The sequence below is a fragment of the Chanodichthys erythropterus genome, chromosome 13 (genome assembly GCF_024489055.1).
Source record: "Chanodichthys erythropterus isolate Z2021 chromosome 13, ASM2448905v1, whole genome shotgun sequence".
Taxonomy (NCBI): domain Eukaryota; kingdom Metazoa; phylum Chordata; class Actinopteri; order Cypriniformes; family Xenocyprididae; genus Chanodichthys; species Chanodichthys erythropterus.
Window position 1 is genome coordinate 3,066,199 of NC_090233.1, and position 17,831 is coordinate 3,084,029.

The window sequence follows — 17,831 nt, forward strand, 5'->3', positions numbered from 1 at the left end:
GCGCAAATCATTTTTCACATGACAGCTTTACCAATGAGGGTCAGTACAACGCTGGATTTGTGAAAAAGTTGTTTCTGAAGGATGGGTCATATTTTCATATCCAGAACAAGTAAGAATGGCACTTCATATTTTGTGAATGTTTGCAAATTTCCTTTTTGATTGAGCTTTTGTAGAATGCTGTACGGCTAATGTGGCTAAAGTTACCATAGTCTCTGACTGTATTCACAGAGAATAACTTGAGCTATGTCATTAGTTTTATCCCAAAAATGCTCACCACCTGCGTAATTCATAAACTCACTTATTTATTATGCACTGTATAGTGCCCTAACCTATGCAACAATTTATAGATTAACATGACAGTACATGCTAGTCGATGAGTTGAATTAATATAACTCCAAAACAACTACATATATGTATTCACTAACCATTCAGAAATGTCCAGGTGCAATCTAAAGGTTGCCTCTTCCTCAGTCTCTCCATCTGTGTCCAACTTCGGTTCAAACATGTAAGGCAGCACTCTAAAACGTTCTCGGTTACGTACGTAACCTTGGTTCCCTGAGATATGGGAACGAGTACTGCGTATGGGGAAAAGCTCCTTTTTCCTCCTTGCTGAAGCCTTTTACAAAAGCGCAGTGAAAACTGCACGTCTATTGGCTCAAAGGAATGAAACTCTTTGAGCCAATGACGGCGCGGCGTAGTCGCGCGAGCCAATGGCAAAATAGCGCGCCAACAAGCCCGCCAAAACGGGCGTGGCTTATGGCTATATAAGCCAGCGTTCCGCCATTGGATTCAGTTTTAGCTCGACTGAAGCGACGATACTGAGCCGCAGTGTCGGGGCACGGCATAATACGCAGTACTTGTTCCCGTATCTCAGGGAACTGAGGTTACGTACGTAACCGAGTACGTTCCCTTTCGATACTCTCACTCATACTGCGTATGGGGAACGAATACAATCACGCCGTGCCACGACAGGGAACAACAAAATATAACTTGAGCGCCGAGGGGCCCAGAGGATATGTGAAGGGCTGAAAGTCGTCGAAACCTGGACACAAGGGCCGGGAGGCCCCTGAGAGTGTGTGAAGACGGTGCTCAGGGAGGCCGTCTTTTCACACTGAGAGGACCCGAGCATGTAAGGTCGGGATGTCCAAGTTATAAAATCGGACAAAAGTGGACGGTGAGGACCAGCCGGCCGCCTCACAGATGTCCTTGAGAGAAACGCCACTAGACCACGCCCAGGATGAGACCATGCCTCTAGTGGAGTGGGCTCTTACTCTTATGGGGCAGTCCAGGCCCATAGAGGAGTAGCATAGAGCAATCGCGTCGACTATCCAACGCGAGAGGCGTTGCTCTGAGACCGGAGACCCTTTGGTGCGGCCGCCAAAGCAGATGAAGAGCTGGTCTGACTGCCTGAATGGCTGAGACCGCTCAGTATAGATTCTCAATGCCCTGACGGGGCAGAGTAAATGCACCTCTCGCTCGTCCGTGGAAGGAGGTAGCGCTGAGAGGGAAATAACCTGGGCTCTGAACGGGGTTGAGAGCACCTTGGGGACATAACCATGTCTGGGTTTTAGAACGACTTTGGAGTCGTTGGGCCTGAACTCAAGGCATGCAGGGCTCACAGAGAGGGCCTGCAGGTCGCCGATGCGCTTAACCAATGCAAGCGCAAGTAGCAGAGCGGTTTTAAGCGTTAAGGGCCGAAGGTCAGCTGACTGCAGTGGCTCGAAGGGCAGACCTTTGAGGGCTGCAAGGGGGGTGAGACCGCTATCCAGCCGCTCTTGGAGGAAAGACAGTATCTGGGATACGTCACTCTCCACAGGGTCAACGCTGCGCGTTGAGCACCAGTCAACAAAGACAGACTATTTCTGGGCGTAGAGATGCCTGGTGGACGGAGCTCTAGCCTGAGAAATGGTATGTAAAATGTTCCCGGGGAGGCTTAGCGGCTCGATTTCTATGGCTCCCTTCTGTAACAGAGACGTCACTTCTGCGCGGAGGACATGAGCGTCGCCCGTTTTGACCGAAGTGGTGACCACACCGCTGAAGCGCGCAGCCTGCAGGCGAACTGTAGGGAGTAGCCGTTGGATATAGTCCCGATGACCCACTGTGACACTCCGGGGATGGCTTGCCAGGCCTCGACCCGTGTGACCAGGGGTTGAATAGCGTCCGACCGCTGTGCAGGGGTCTTTTCACCGTCGTTATAGGATGAGGAAATTTGCTCTCTTTTTGGTAATGTAAAAATTTCTGCGCGGCCGAGAAGCGCTCGGTGAACCCCTCCATGGCTGACCCGAAGAGAACTGAGGGCGAGACAGGGGCATCCAAGAGGGCCATCTTGTCTGCGTCTTTGATCTCTGTGAGGTTAATATGTTTATGAACAACTGAAAAAAGCACAAATGTCAGTGCATGTCAAAACTTCTCCAGGCCCCAAATCAGCCTCAGACTCCAGAGGGTTAAAAATGATCCAAAATCAATTTTTGAGCAAGTACATATCCAGCCAGTGTTCAAAACTATCTCCTTATCTTAGCTCGATTCACAACGGTAAGCTTGTAATAATGTTTTATAATAAGAGCGACCTGGGGGATTTCCACGAGAAATTCGAGCATGCAGCAGTTCGTCTTTGTGTCATTACGTCACATCTGTAAACAGAAAGAAGGAGTCCAGGCTAGTCAGCTTTATCAGGATGATGCTTGTAGTGGATCATTTATAGCTTGTTCTCACAGCAGCTGAAATAATTAAACGTATCATTTTGATGGTGGATTGTAATCCAGAAAGATCCAAATGACAACCATCAGTGACAACTGGAGATTCACCCGTAGTCAAAAGCAAAAGACTTCGGACTGTGGAGTGGCTACAGAAATTGAACAGGTACAGGTAACGCCAATACACACTAAATACACATCACGCAATGCTGATGTTGTTAACATTAACAATTTGAGAACAAAGTATAACAGTAATAATAATTTGCACAGTTTGGGATGATCTGAGCTAAGCGATCGTTAGATTTAATCACCAATGGCAGCGCGATTTATTATAGGCCCAATGCTTTTTTCCTCAGTTGGTCAGAACAAAAGTGGCAGAAATGTTACTTAATTTTTCAGATTACATTTTCCGGTGAAAATTCTTATTTTGGTCATACTTCCACGATATAGAATCTTTGATTCTGAAGTACAGTATCCACACCGGTGTAGTGATTGACAGCAAACATTAGATTCATCTGTTGAGTCATGCCGATGCACAACGCACGTAACGATAATAATTCTGCATATAACTGCAATTGCATGTTTCAAACAGAGATCGTGACAAAGAGGAAAAATGCTAAATATAAAATTATTATATATTACTAGTACCATACGTAGACAAGTACTCTAAAGTGACACAGATTGATAATTTGCGTGTTTACATGATGCGCTCACTCAAGCTAGAACTAGCAAGGCAGCACACACAGATACAGGATGCATTCACGCTAGAGAGAGCGCAAGAAAGATGGAGCGCAAATGATGCTTATGATATCCATGGTAATCTGCAGGCATAGCAAAAAGGCGAGCTTCGAGGTGTTTTTCATTTGGTGATTCTTCAACAATACCCGCCTTTCAATCAAATAACACAAAAGCCTACCATTTTCATCTTAAAGGTGCCGTAGAATGTGTTTTCAAAAGATGTAATATAAGTCTAAGGTGTCCCCTGAATGTGTCTGTGAAGTTTCAGCTCAAAATACCCCATAGATTTTTTTAATTCATTAAATATGCGCTGATTCAGGCTGCGGCCCCTTTAAATTCTCGTGCTACCCGCCCTGGAGCTCGCGCTTGCCTTAAACAGCATAAACAAAGTTCACGCAGCTAATATAACCCTCAAAATGGATCTTTACAAAGTGTTCACTATGCAGCATGTCTAATCGCATAAGTATGGTATTTATTTGGATGTTTACATTTGATTCTGAATGAGTTTGATAGTATGCTCCGTGGCTAAAGCTAACATTACAGACTGTTGGAGAGATTTATAAAGAATTAAGATGTGTTTATGAATTATACAGAATGCAAGTGTTTAAAAATTAAAATAATGACAGTCTTGTCTCCGTGAATACAGTAAGAAACGATGGTAATTTTAACCACATTTAACAGTACATTAGCAACATGCTAACGAAACATTTAGAAAGACAATTTACAAATATTACTAAAAATATCATGATATCATGGATCATGTCAGTTATTATTGCTCCATCTGCCATTTTTACTATTGTCCTTGCTTGCTTACTTAGTCTTATGATTCAGCTGTGCACATCCAGACGTCCTGCCCTTGTCTAATACCTTGAACATGGACTGGCATATGCAAATATTGGGGGCGTACATATTATGTTGAGATTCACCTGTTCTTCTGAGGTCTTCGGAGACACACTATGTCATTTCCATGTACTGAACTCTTGTTATTCAACTATGCCAAGGTAAATTCAATTTTTAATTCTAGGGCACCTTTAAGACAAAAATTAGGATGACTTTACTTAATCAGCAAAACACAGATTAAGATATTCTAATGAAACCTGGAAGATTTTTGTCCCTCCATTGAAAGTGCATTACACCATAACTTTAAAACTTCAAAAAGTTCATAAAAACATCATAAAAGTAATGCATACAGCTTTTCACACTGCCCTTAACCTTAGGTTACCATTGTTCTAAACACTGCTTTTAACCCTGGGTAAAGGAACACACTTATTATTACCCGGGGTTTTGAAACCTTGCTCTGGACCAGGTTTAGGTCCTCTTTTGCAGTGCCAAACGTGTGCAGTGTGAAACAATGCGGTGTTAGAATGTTATGACTAGATGATTGGCAGTCAATAACCAATAACCCCAAAAAAATGTTGAATGGTGAAAAAAAAATTAGACAATTGGAATGTGTTTATATGTGAATAAAAGCCTACATTTTGTGTCACATATACATTTAATAGCTCGGTACTATTTACATAGCATCATAGGATGCACCTCATGAAGTTAGTTGAGAGAACTAACACTTTAAAAGTTCAAATATAAGATGCCTTTAAAATTTTAACATTATGTTAATATGTGTTATTTCATCATACATTATATACCACACAATTATACTAAATTATACTAAACTGGATATGCACAATCTTATAAGTAGCACCAGAGATCTGACATCAGCATGACAAGAATCATGTCCCCCTCTGACATTTCAAGGAATGATTGGAGAAGATGAATACATAATTAGCACAATTAGCATAATTAGCACACTAAAAATACTAACAACGGATTTAAGTGTTTGTGTGTGTGTGTGTGTGTGCGCGTGTTGTGTGTGTTGTTACTAGTTTGCTCTCCTTAATGGCTTTAGAGAGGAAACCATTGTTTATCATTGGGGTTTAATTTTTGCTCTGCATCCTCTCTTATCAAATTCAATGAACAATCTAGAAACCCACTGTTGATTCAACTCCCATTAGATTGTGATTACAAATAATAGCAAAAAACAGATCAAAAACAGCAGATAAGAAAAAAAGACAGGAAATGACACATTCAAACAGTAGAGGAACAAAGAACTGCTAGACTTCAGATTTCAGCTTTCTATAAATAGGAAATGCTGCTTCCTGATTGGCTTAGTGTACACATGCTTTCTTTTTCCTGCACTCTAAACAGCCATATTGTGGAAAACTCAATTTTCCTTGTTGTTATAAAATATATGAGTAAACGTATTTGTGGCGACCAGGGTGGGCGAGAGCCGTGAGGGAACGGCGCGAGGCCGGTGACGCAAGTGATAACAAGCATCACCTGGGAGGCGCACCGGCCTTGAGTCTCTCACGGAGGAGCTCCGGGAGCATAAAAGGTGGAGCGACGACCGTGGAGGACGAGAGAGGACCAGGCCTGGACTTTATTTTATGTTTTATTATGTTTGTGTGGCCGGCAGACGTCCGCGAGGGTCTGCCGGCATTACTTTCGTTTTGTTCTATGTTTATTTTGAATTAAAGTTACGTTGAATGTTCGCCGGTTCCCGTCTCCTTCTTCCCATATCTACTAACCTTGTTACATTGGTGCCGAAACCCGGGAGGAAGGAGGGACATGCTGTCGGAGAGCCCTCGCTGGCCACCAGGAGGCGGTCGAGGATCGGGCCGTCCAACGAGCGTCCAGTGCCACCGCATGGCACCGCGAGAAAGAGCCTCTTGGCAGGCTGAGGACCGAGCGGCAGTGTGTCGGGGAACCGGACCAAGAATTTTTTTTTCTTCTCTTTTTCCTCTCTCCCCTCTCTCGTCCTGTCGCTCCCCTTGCTTCCGTCTCCTTTCTCTCGTCTCGTCTGTCCTTACCCCCAGGTGCTGCGGCCGCCGAGACAGGTCCCGGGGGGAAGTAGAGCGCAGTCTCGGAGGTACCCCCCGGCCTGCGAGGGGCGATGGGGGTATGTGGCGACCAGGGCGGGCGAGAGCCGTGAGGGAACGGTGCGAGGCCGGTGACGCAAGTGATAACAAGCATCACCTGGGAGGCGCACCGGCCTTGAGTCTCTCACGGAGGAGCTCCGGGAGCATAAAAGGAGGAGCGACGACCGTGGAGGACGAGAGAGGACCAGGCCTGGACTTTATTTTATGTTTTATTATGTTTGTGTGGCCGGCAGACGTCCGCGAGGGTCTGCCGGCATTACTTTCGTTTTGTTCTATGTTTATTTTGAATTAAAGTTACGTTGAATGTTCGCCGGTTCCCGCCTCCTCCTTCCCATATCTACTAACCTTGTTACAGTATTCAAAACAAACACTAATAGCAAATTATAACTAAGGTTATTTACATAATAAGTTTTAAAGGTACAAGATTGCAAACAGCAAGGGTCACTGTTTTGGAAACACAAAATTTGATATAGAACAGTATTCAGCTTTATAAAATGTAGAGTTCCAGTCCTTGATGCTGATTGGTCAATGGGCGTGTGTTATTTACAATAAAATTCACAGCTATGATTGCTTTTATTAATTAACACGGTTACTTACATGTTGTCGCATTACTGTTGAGTAGGGCTGCAACAACTAATCAATAAAATTGATAATAATCGATAATGGAAATCATTGACAACAAATGTCATTGCTGATTAGTTGCGTCTGCCCAAAGTGCACGGAAAACTTTCAGCCAGTCACGTCAAATTACAGCATTGAATAATGCACTTCTATAGACAAAATACATCTAAAAATAGTGGAGGAAACAGCATGAGCTGCTGTGGGAAAGGTACGTGATCCAAGCTGCTCACAACATGAGAATTCTTTATTTTAAGCTTCAAGCTAATGCATTAGCATAATGTTTAACAAGGCTTGCCCTGTCAGGTGCTTTGACAGATGCATGTGATGTTTATTGTGTGATGTTTCCTCAGCGGAAACTTTCATTTTAAGGTTATATCCTTAACTGTCAGTTTTAGAAATTAACGTATTTCCATTAGGGGTGTCCTCGACTACGGATTTACATAGTCGAATCCGATTAGAATCAGATTGCCTATATGTGACTGATAGTCGAATCATAAAAGAAGGGAGGGGGGGGGGGGGTCCACTAGAAAAACAGCAGTCCACTAGAGAGTGCGCACGGACTTTGCACCAAAAAACATAGATAAATAAATAATTAATTTAATAAACATTAATTTACAGAATTGAATTAGAACAGAATATACCATTCCAATAAATGAAAATAGCCTACTTAAAAAAATGAAATATGATCAAGTCAAACTGCAAAATGCCTGAAGTGCAGGGAACATATATTCAAAACACAAGCCAGAAATAGTTAAATTAGATAACCCAGAGTGATCAATAAATAAATTAAAATTAAAGAAATTATTAAAATAACGAAAGTATAGGTAGAATTGTCAACTTGTCTTTTTAACTGCAGAGACAATAAACGCTAAACTGGAGTGGCAGTCTTTTTAGCTAAACATTCACAGCATCCAAAAATCAAATTACATCAGGCTGAAATAGTTTGAAATCACTTGTAGCTACCCTACCTGATTGAGAGAGAAAAATCCAGTCTTTCACACGATCTGCCTGTGTCCGCTTGAGTCTTTTCAAATAGCGCGCTATAGTCAGCTCGTTGGCCGGCTCGTTGGTCACAGGTTGGATTTATTCACGCACATTAAAAAATATTTATTAAAAGCTTCTTTCTTTTCACATTTTTATTTAAAGTATTAATAGGCTGTATATTAACCTATTGGGAAAGAACCGGTAGGTCTATGTAAAATCAGATATTGAGCGCCCCCATATCTCGTCTCATAACACCTCTGCAACGATTCGACTGAGATTGGTAGTCGAATCAGGCTCCTCCTATCGAAGATTCGAATCGTCGACTATTCAGGGTCACCCCTAATTTCCATTTAGCATGAAGGCTTGTCCTGACAGTCTGCATTAAACTTCAGACTTTACTGAAGTTTACACATGCATGCAATATTCAGCGCAAAAATATTACCCCAATTTGATTTCTCAGTTCATTATCCAAGAACAGTTCCTAGTGTACCATCAGATGAGGCATTACATCTAGGAGCTTTCTCTTGCCGTTTACTGGCAGGATAGAATTTAATGATTTTACTTCAAAAAAGTAACATATTAATACATATATTTTGTTCTTAACATTTGTATTGTGTGGTAAAAAATTTATAAAAGCAATAAGGTACTCAAGGCGTGCTGCATTGTGAATTCAGTCATGGCTAAATGGGCTGCCCTTCAGCCATAACTGTATTCACAATACAGCACACCTCGAGTATGTTATTGCTTACTTAAAACACTCCAGACACCAAAGACTGTGAAGTTTCCACATCAAGTTTACCATGAAGTGTAACTGATGATATTTGTGGCAGTAGTACTCACCAGCAGCAATGCCTCCAGCTGGTTAATATAGATCTCTTCACTTGCCAGGAAACCAGACAGAACCAGTTTCTTCATTTCCAGACCCTTTTCCATGTCTCCCTGAGACACAAAAACACATACAATACAAATAAATCAGGTGAATCTAAAAACATATAAAACACACTAGGGTTTATCAAGCTTCAAAATGGATGCAAAATAATAGTGGTCCAAATGACTCATGCTGTTTATGCCTGACATTCACTGCATCGCATAGAAAAACAGAAAGGATTAAAAATTAATGGTGCTTCATATGAACCTTTTTGCTAATGTAAGATTTTCAGTGAACAACAACTTAAATTGCTGCCTATTATCACACAATGCTACTATATATCTTTAGAAAAAAAAGAACATTTTGTCTTTTTGGAAATTGGCAGCAAGTGTGGCCAGGATATTCTTCAAAAATTGACCTTTTATGTGTTACATAATAAAATCTTAAAGGTCTGAAACGACATGAAGGTAAGAAAATTATTACAGAATTTTCATTTTTGGAAAAACTAATTAAATCCTGCACATTTTACGACAGTTTCAAGGTCAAAGTGGCCCTACGAAGCGTGTTCATTTTACTTCAAAACAGATAAACATGTTACGTTGGTTCATGCACATATCATGGTAGTTCGAATCAAATAAAATGTCCAGTGAGTGGTGCTAAAAGGTTAATGCTCTATTGTGTTTGAAAATAACATACCACCCTACACTAAACACAACCGATTGTGTTAAGAAATAAAATGTGAGACAAAAACTGAAGCAACCATGAAATTTTATCTTGTTTTTACAGTATATGACATCAAGATCTTTTGGTGAACCATGTTTTACAGGACTCATACCCGAGAGCTCTGCATCGCTAGTGCAATGCTGTACCAGGTGAGCTGCCGAACAAGCTTGCTTGCTTGGCGGAAAAGTTTTCAAATCATAGACTATGGTAAAAGTGTTTTGATGTGATAGGTATTGAAAATGAATTAATTGATAATCTGTGACTGTAAACATAATTTGTGTGAAAAGGAATAAAAGTTGTTTATGTTTTACTGCCTCTAGTGTTTATTTCAGCTGGAAACTGTAGGGAATTGTATGCATAGGTACATTTTTATAACAATATTCAGTTAAGAAATATGCTTCAACTGATGAACACCTCCTGTAGTTAATTAAACCATGTGTTCAGCTTTTCCTACTAGTAGTCTGATCTGATCTTTATTTCTCTCTCTGGTGTGAAATTTCTCAGACAGAGACACACCCTGAGAATTCACCTATCCACAGAGTACAGAGTGCAAACTGTTTCTGTGTTTGTGTGTTCAAACAAAGTCACAGACATGCTATCTAAACCTAACCATTTGAATAAATACCTGTGAATATGAGTGAAAGAGGAAAATTCAAGGAGCCTTCAAGTGTAATCCATCTTTCAAATGTTTGCTTTAATGTTTCAGCTCCAAATAAGTATTTAAACCAAATCCCCCTTTGAACTTTCCATTTACAACAGCTCTTGCTTTATTACATGACTTCATAAAAACTATTTTGGAACAATTATTGTATGTGTAAATTTCACCCACCATGTCTGTACACCAAAACCACCACAAATAAATGAGGATAAATCAAAACATGAGTCTGCTTGAAACCCATGAAATTTGATTACATAAAGGAATAAACAGCAGTTCTATCTGAAAAGACAGGAAGTACCACCCTTATGACTAACTACATATAAAGAGAGTGGCCAAACAGCACCGCCATTGCCCTTATAATTCACTCACAAACATTCATTTGTCCAGAGCACTATTTATTCTGTGATACTTTGGAAGGAGAAAAATGAATAATGTTCAGACTAAAGTGAGGAGGGGGGGAAGAAAAAAAGAAGAAGAAGAAAGTCATACCACATGAGGATGAGTAAATGATGACAGCATTTTGGGGTCCCTACTTTTGGCCCTTCAATGTCAACCAACTCTTCTTTTTTGAAATGCCTTTGAACCTAATGCAATGATATTCATTTTAAGTAAGAGCTATTTGAATTAGTGTTCAATTCAAATAGCTTATTAAATAGTATGTTGAGGTGCAGAGTGGATTTTACTTAATAAATAGCAGAGACTTTAAGTACAGTGTCCAGTGATAGTGATAAGATATTGATAAGGAATGACGACACAGGAAGAAAATTATTTATAAACAGTTAGTTGTCATTTGTAAAAGTCAGAGAATGGGCAAACAGGACAGAAGAGCAAGTTACAGAGAAGTTTCTAGACTGTATAAACAGAAAATGTACAGCCAGACTAAGAAACACATTTGTCTACCTGGATTATTTATTTAATTTTATTTGTCACTAATAATGAATGTCCATGTTAGACTGAAGGGAGTCTGGGGAAGTTCTTCTAAGTGTCACTTATTTTCCTCTTGAAAATGGAAAATTGTTATTATATATATATACACCGCTATGGAAAAAATTAAGAGACCACTTAACATTGATTTCTGAACTTGGAGTGGTCTCTTAATTTTTTCCATAGCTATATATATATATAGCTATATATATATATATATATAGCTATATATATATATATATATAGCTATATATATATATATATATAGCTATATATATATATATATATAGCTATATATATATATATATATAGCTATATATATATATATATATAGCTATATATATATATATATATATATATATATATATATATATATATATATATATATATATATATATAGCTATATATATATATATATATATAGCTATATATATATATATATATATAGCTATATATATATATATATATATAGCTATATATATATATATAGCTATATATATATATATATATAGCTATATATATATATATATATAGCTATATATATATATATATATAGCTATATATATATATATATATATATATATATATATATATATATATATATATATAGCTATATATATATATATAGCTATATATATATATATAGCTATATATATATATATATAGCTATATATATATATATATATATAGCTATATATATATATATATAGCTATATATATATATATATATATAGCTATATATATATATATATATATAGCTATATATATATATATATATATATATATATATATATATATATATAGCTATATATATATATATATATATATATATATATATATATATATATATATATATATATATATATATATATATATATATATATATATATATATATATATATATATATATATATATATATATATATATATATATATATATATATATATATATATATATAAACCTGTTACTGGTCAGAGCTGTGACACAATGGTTATTGCACATGTCTTCATGTTGAGCTGTGGTGCTCACGTAGCTGATGCAGGTTTGAGTTTGCTAGATATCCTGAAACTAGAAGCATAATTTGAAGTTGGACAACTGGCCTCTGAATCTTATTCGATCTTTAGGGATCTTTTATTAGATTAGATTCATTATCGACATTTTGGAAATGAAAGTCAATTTAAAGACATTGTTACAAAATTTCTATTTTAAATGAATGATGTTTATTAGAAAAATAAAATAAAATAAATGTTTCCAAATGTTGTTGAGCACCAAATCAGCATATTAGAATTAGAATTCTGAAGGATCATGTGAAACTGAAGACTGGAATAACGGCTGCTGAAAATTCAGCTCTGCCATCACAGAAATAAATTACATTTTTTTATATAAATTACATATATAAATATATTAAAATAGAAAACAGTTATTTCAAACTGTAATTTACTGTATTACTGTATTTTGATCAAATAAATGCAGCCTTGGTGAGCATAAAAATCTTCAATCAAAAAAAAATTAATAAAATAAAAACCTTACAGATAAACTTTAAAACATTCATGTAAGAGAGACAAAGAGAGAGTAATACAGGTATAGATCTATTGGATATACCAAAATATCAGAGAGATGGGGGGGGTCCAAGAATATATATATATGATTGTGCTAACAAATGTGACAAAGTGAAGTTACGGCTGGTGGAGTCTAATGAAGCATGGATGCTCTTATAAAGACACTAAACATCCAAATCAAACATACACTGTGAATGCAATGCCAAAGAGTCAAAAATCACAGCAACAGTTGGTAAATAAACATCTGTATTTGTGTAAAAATGGCCTAGTTTCTGCCTTTATCTAAGTGATTTCTGTCTCTATGAGTGTGTTAGAAAAGGATAAAGATCATTAAGACCATCTTTGCTACATATGACTGGTAAAAAGCAAAAGGGAAATGAACAAACACTAACGCCACGTCGCAAAAAAAGGTTTAATATTTTCCACCTCACTATTTTTAGCCATTGAGACAGAGCAAAACCTCTGTCAGCAAGCCAGCAGAGGAAGAGAGAAGTGCTGTCTGTCTCTTCACCTCTCAGCCTGTCTCTCTCTCTCACCTTAAACATCCTGAGTTCCACTGGAGTGAATGGACAGTCCAAGTCCATCTCATTGTCAAACAAATCTTCATCCTCCAGAACTTTGTCCAGAAGACCCAGCACCTCATCCTCATCCTCCTCCATGCTGGCAGCTGATCACTCTCTCTGCTCTCCCTCCGTTTCACTTGCTGCTTTCCTTCCTTTCAAGTTTTCACAAGCCGCCCATGACACATCAGTGCCTCCACTGGAATTCTACCTCTTCTGTCAACGGAGGTTTTTTTCTCTCTCTCTCTCTCTGGAACAGTAACGTGTCCTCCCTCTCACACAAACACAGAAACAGCTACTTGCTTCCTCTCTTTCGTAAACACACACACATATAATGGCCCGCCTCTGCACTCACACACAAACAGAGGCTTGAGCTGATTACGTCCCTCCCCCTGACTGAAGTTCTGTCTTCCTGGTGTGTGTCAATTCCGGGTGTATTGGGTTAAGAGGCTGTCCACCATTTTGGCCTTAACAGGTCTCTTTCTTATTTTCTAATTCTCTTTGTTGTTCCCACATTATATTAAGTGTCTTTAACTACCATGTACAAACATTTAAATAAATCATTTAACACAATGCATTTATTGTGGAGATACATGTATTTAAAAAATACCTGTATGTGATTACAGCTGTAATTTATCTCTGCATGTACATCTATAAGTACACTGTTGACCAGGGCTGTACACAGACAGGTGCTCAGGTGAAAATAAGGGCACCCCTCTTTTTATTATTTACAAAAGATAAAGTTACATATTGTTGATCATCTTTTACACTATTTAACACTGTACACTAGGGCTGGGCAATATATCGCTTAAGATTGTCACGTGCATTTCGTCAGTAAACCAGGTTCCCTGATTACCGCTAAATCGCCATCACCTGCTTTCAAGTGGAGGTGGATTTAATAGACAGAGCCGTAGTTCACTGACATGCTACGCAATATCGCGTTCATTATCGAAGGCAATTAATCTGCGATAATGTACGCGATATTGCGTAGCTTGTCAGTGATCTATGGTTCTGTCTATTAAAGGTACAATATGTAAAATTTTTGCAGTAAAATATCCAAAAACCACTAGGCTAGTGTTATATATTTTCTCCAGCTGATTACTAACAATATCTCTAATGTTTTCAACTACTTGTAAATCATAAGAAAATTCCCATTCTAAACAGTGGCACGGGGCAGTGCAGTCGCCTGTCAATGTCATCAGTTACCTTTGTTACCGCCTTTACTGACGTAGAAACCAATGACAACAGTGTCGTGGACAAATGCGGAAGTAGTGTCTAGCGTCCAGCAAACCACTAGCTTGCTTCAAGCAGTTCCTTATTTACTTATTGCACGTTTTATGGTGGATTGTGTTACTTATTTATGGAACAATAATTACTGTTTACCATCTGCCGCTGGTTCTGTCGACAAGGACAGCTCCCGTAAACTCATGACCGGAAAAGCAGAAGCGGCGCCGGCGACTGTGTCATAATAAAAGTCCCGCTGCTTGTGAGGTGTGTGTTGATCAATCGCTTCAGCTCCTCGTTCAGCTCCCGCAACATTCGGTCCTGCTCTGCTTCATACTACAGTAACGTTAATAATCGCATCCACGAACATGAGTTATTCCAGACTCCAATCCCTATTCTTTTGCACCGTCCGTTGAGATGGAGACCACATGTCCCAAGTTTCCGCTCTAAAGCTTGGCGTCATCAAACTACGTCTTTGTTTTGAATAGGCTTCTAGCGACCTCTAGCGGGAAAAAAAATATCACAAATTGTACCTTTAAATGGCGCTCCATTTGAAAGCAGGTGATGGCGATTTCGCGGTAATCAGGGAACCGGCTTTACTGACCAAATGCACATGACAATCGCATGCGCTATATCGCCCAGCCCTACTGTAAACTATGAAATCAGTATCAACAAAATCAAGATCACCATTTATCAAAATCCATTAATTGCATTACAATTGCCTAAATGATGTTATGAGATTAATGTTCTAAATATAACATTTTAAATATAATAATATGAAATGTTGGGAAAAAAATAAATTATATTAAAACCATTAGTATGTGGCAGCAAGTCATAATAAGTGAATCATAGAATCATTCATTCAACTGATTCACTCAAACAGGCTAATTCATTCATAAAAGAAGCAAGTGTCCTCTCACATTACAAATGGGTCATTGGATAATTCACTCATCGTTCAAAAACAGTGAATCATTCAAGAATGAAACTGTTGCTGGGAAACGCAACTTTTCTGCTTTGTTTGGAAATATTTTCATTGGCCAAATTGAGTAACAACAGTCAAAATTTACAACGTTGTCTCTAAAGATTGTCAATTCATACAATAAACTTATTGTTTATTGAACTTTTAAGAAATTAATATCACATTTTGCAATCATGCTGATATTCGAGAAAATAGCACTCTTGCTCGTGTGATATTGCTTAACTATATTATATATTATATTAACTTGCAAAATGCTATTTTATGTAAATGCCAGACTGGCTTTTGCTTTTTGTTAAGCTTTAAGGATTAGTTAACTTTGAAATGAAAATTAGCCCAACCTTTACTCACCCTCAAGCCATAGGTGTATATGACTTTCTTGTTTCTGACGAAGACAATCGGAGAAATATTTATAAATATCCTGACGCATCCAAGCTTTATAATGGCAGTGATAGAGTTCAATGAGTATGAGCTGAACATCCTTCCATCCACATCCATCCATCCATCCATCCATCCATCATAAACGTGTACTCCACACGGCACCGGTGTGTTAATAAAGGCCTTCTGAAGCGAAGCAATTTGTTTGTGTAAATAAATATCCATATTTAAACAAGTTATGAAGTTGAATATCGGATGCATCAGGATATTTATTAATATTTCTGCAATAATGTTCATAAAAAAAAAAAAAAAAAAAAAAAAAAAAAATCATATACACCTAGGATGGCTTGAGGGTGAGTAAAGGTTAGGGTAATTTTCATTTCAAAGTGAACTAATCCTTTAAATGGAGGGCTATTGCCTAAGTTAGGCTGGCTGTGTTGAAATATTTTAATAGTGGTTTAATTTTTAATTTAGTTTAAGAATGGTAAAAGAACGATTCCAGTTATATTTCCACTTGAACTTGGTATGGCACGGCATGGTTACAAACTGTTCTCGGCCCGAAATCACTCAGGATTGGTCTCTTGTCTGTTGTCTGACTACCAATTTCTCTGCATTATTTGAGTGAAGTTAACACAGATTAATAAAAAAAAAAAATTTAAATATCTGATCATCCTCCATAACACAGTCTCTATTTACATCTCATATCATGTTAATTCTTGTGTCACCTAGGCAACGATGGACTTATTTTTATTACATTCCACAGAGCACTGTTATCAGCTCCACAGTGGAAAAAGAAACTATATCCATACTGGCTGAGTTGGACTGGAACGGAACGGTTAAGCAACGAGAACGGTTTGGCTCGACGGTGGAAAAGTAGCTATAGATCCCAGTAAAGAACCTTGATTTTTAAGAGTGTAACAGCACAAATCAACAACATTTTTTTTTTTTAATTAACTGCTAATTTTAGCTAATAATGGTTTGTTTCCACCGAGCGGCATGGTACAGTTATTTTCATTTCGATTGTCAGAAGTGGAGAATGATATCAAAATACCAAAACGTACCGTAACACTTTTTTGGGACCCTTTGGGGTACCTAGCAAAGTAGTCCAGTACATAAAGGATGGAGCTAGACTCAATGCAGGACGATGACTGGTTGACAGAGAATTGTCACTTGCAGGTACTACAAAGGAAATGACAACACAAGAGGCGCCGTTTTTTAAATATACAGTTGAAACAAAACACTGTTGCAATACAATGTCGGTGTGTAGCCGAGAAGCAAGAACAAGATCTGCTTTATGTCCTCCACTGTTGTTTACTGAGTCATTTTCTTCTTCGTGCGAGAATGGCGTTGATCGCTACTTTCCGGCATACAGTGCTCAGCATAAATGAGTACACCCCCTTTGAAAAGTAACATTTTAAACAATGAACACAAAAACAATTTCCAAAACGTTGACAAGACTAAGTTTTATATAACATCTGTTTAACTTATAGCATGAAAGTAAGGTTAATAATATAACTTAGACAACAAAATTTTCAGTTTTACTCAAATTAGGGTGATGCAAAAATGATTACACCCCACTGAAAGTCTCTGGAGCACAGCTAAATTTTAGACTACAAAATGTCTAATTTTACAAGAATTCAACCACAGGTGAGTAACTATTCATTACACAGGTGTCCAGAAGACAGTTGACTATAAAAGGGTGTTAAAACCCCTTCCCATTTCATGCTGTCAGCAATGGCACCACATGGAAGAGAAATGTCACAAGACCTGAGAAAGAAAATAATTTCTTGAATTTTGTGAAGGCTACAAGAAGATCAACAAAGCTTTACTTATCAGTCAGAATACTGTAGCAAAAGTGGTGCAAAAATTTAAAAAAGATGGAACTGCAACCATTTCACAGTAACGTCCAGGTCGTCCACGGAAGTTGACACCTCAACAGGAGCCTCTTCTGATAAGAAGGGTTGAAGAAAATCAGCATGCAAGTTCACTGC

The 17,831-nt window shown here is 38.1% G+C and overlaps 1 protein-coding gene across 4 annotated transcripts in view; it reads right to left on the reverse strand.

Annotated features, from left to right (window-relative positions):
• abr (ABR activator of RhoGEF and GTPase) overlaps nt 1-17,831 on the reverse strand; it is a 372,538-nt gene that overhangs the window by 191,107 nt on the left and 163,600 nt on the right. For 3 of the 4 annotated variants that reach the window (XM_067405883.1, XM_067405885.1, XM_067405884.1), the window contains exon 3: nt 8,810-8,908. In XM_067405883.1, the coding sequence (XP_067261984.1) occupies nt 8,810-8,908 (99 nt within the window). Of the gene's footprint in view, nt 1-8,809; nt 8,909-13,238; nt 13,597-17,831 lie in introns of those variants that run through there. The other variant, XM_067405886.1, reaches the window with a different exon arrangement.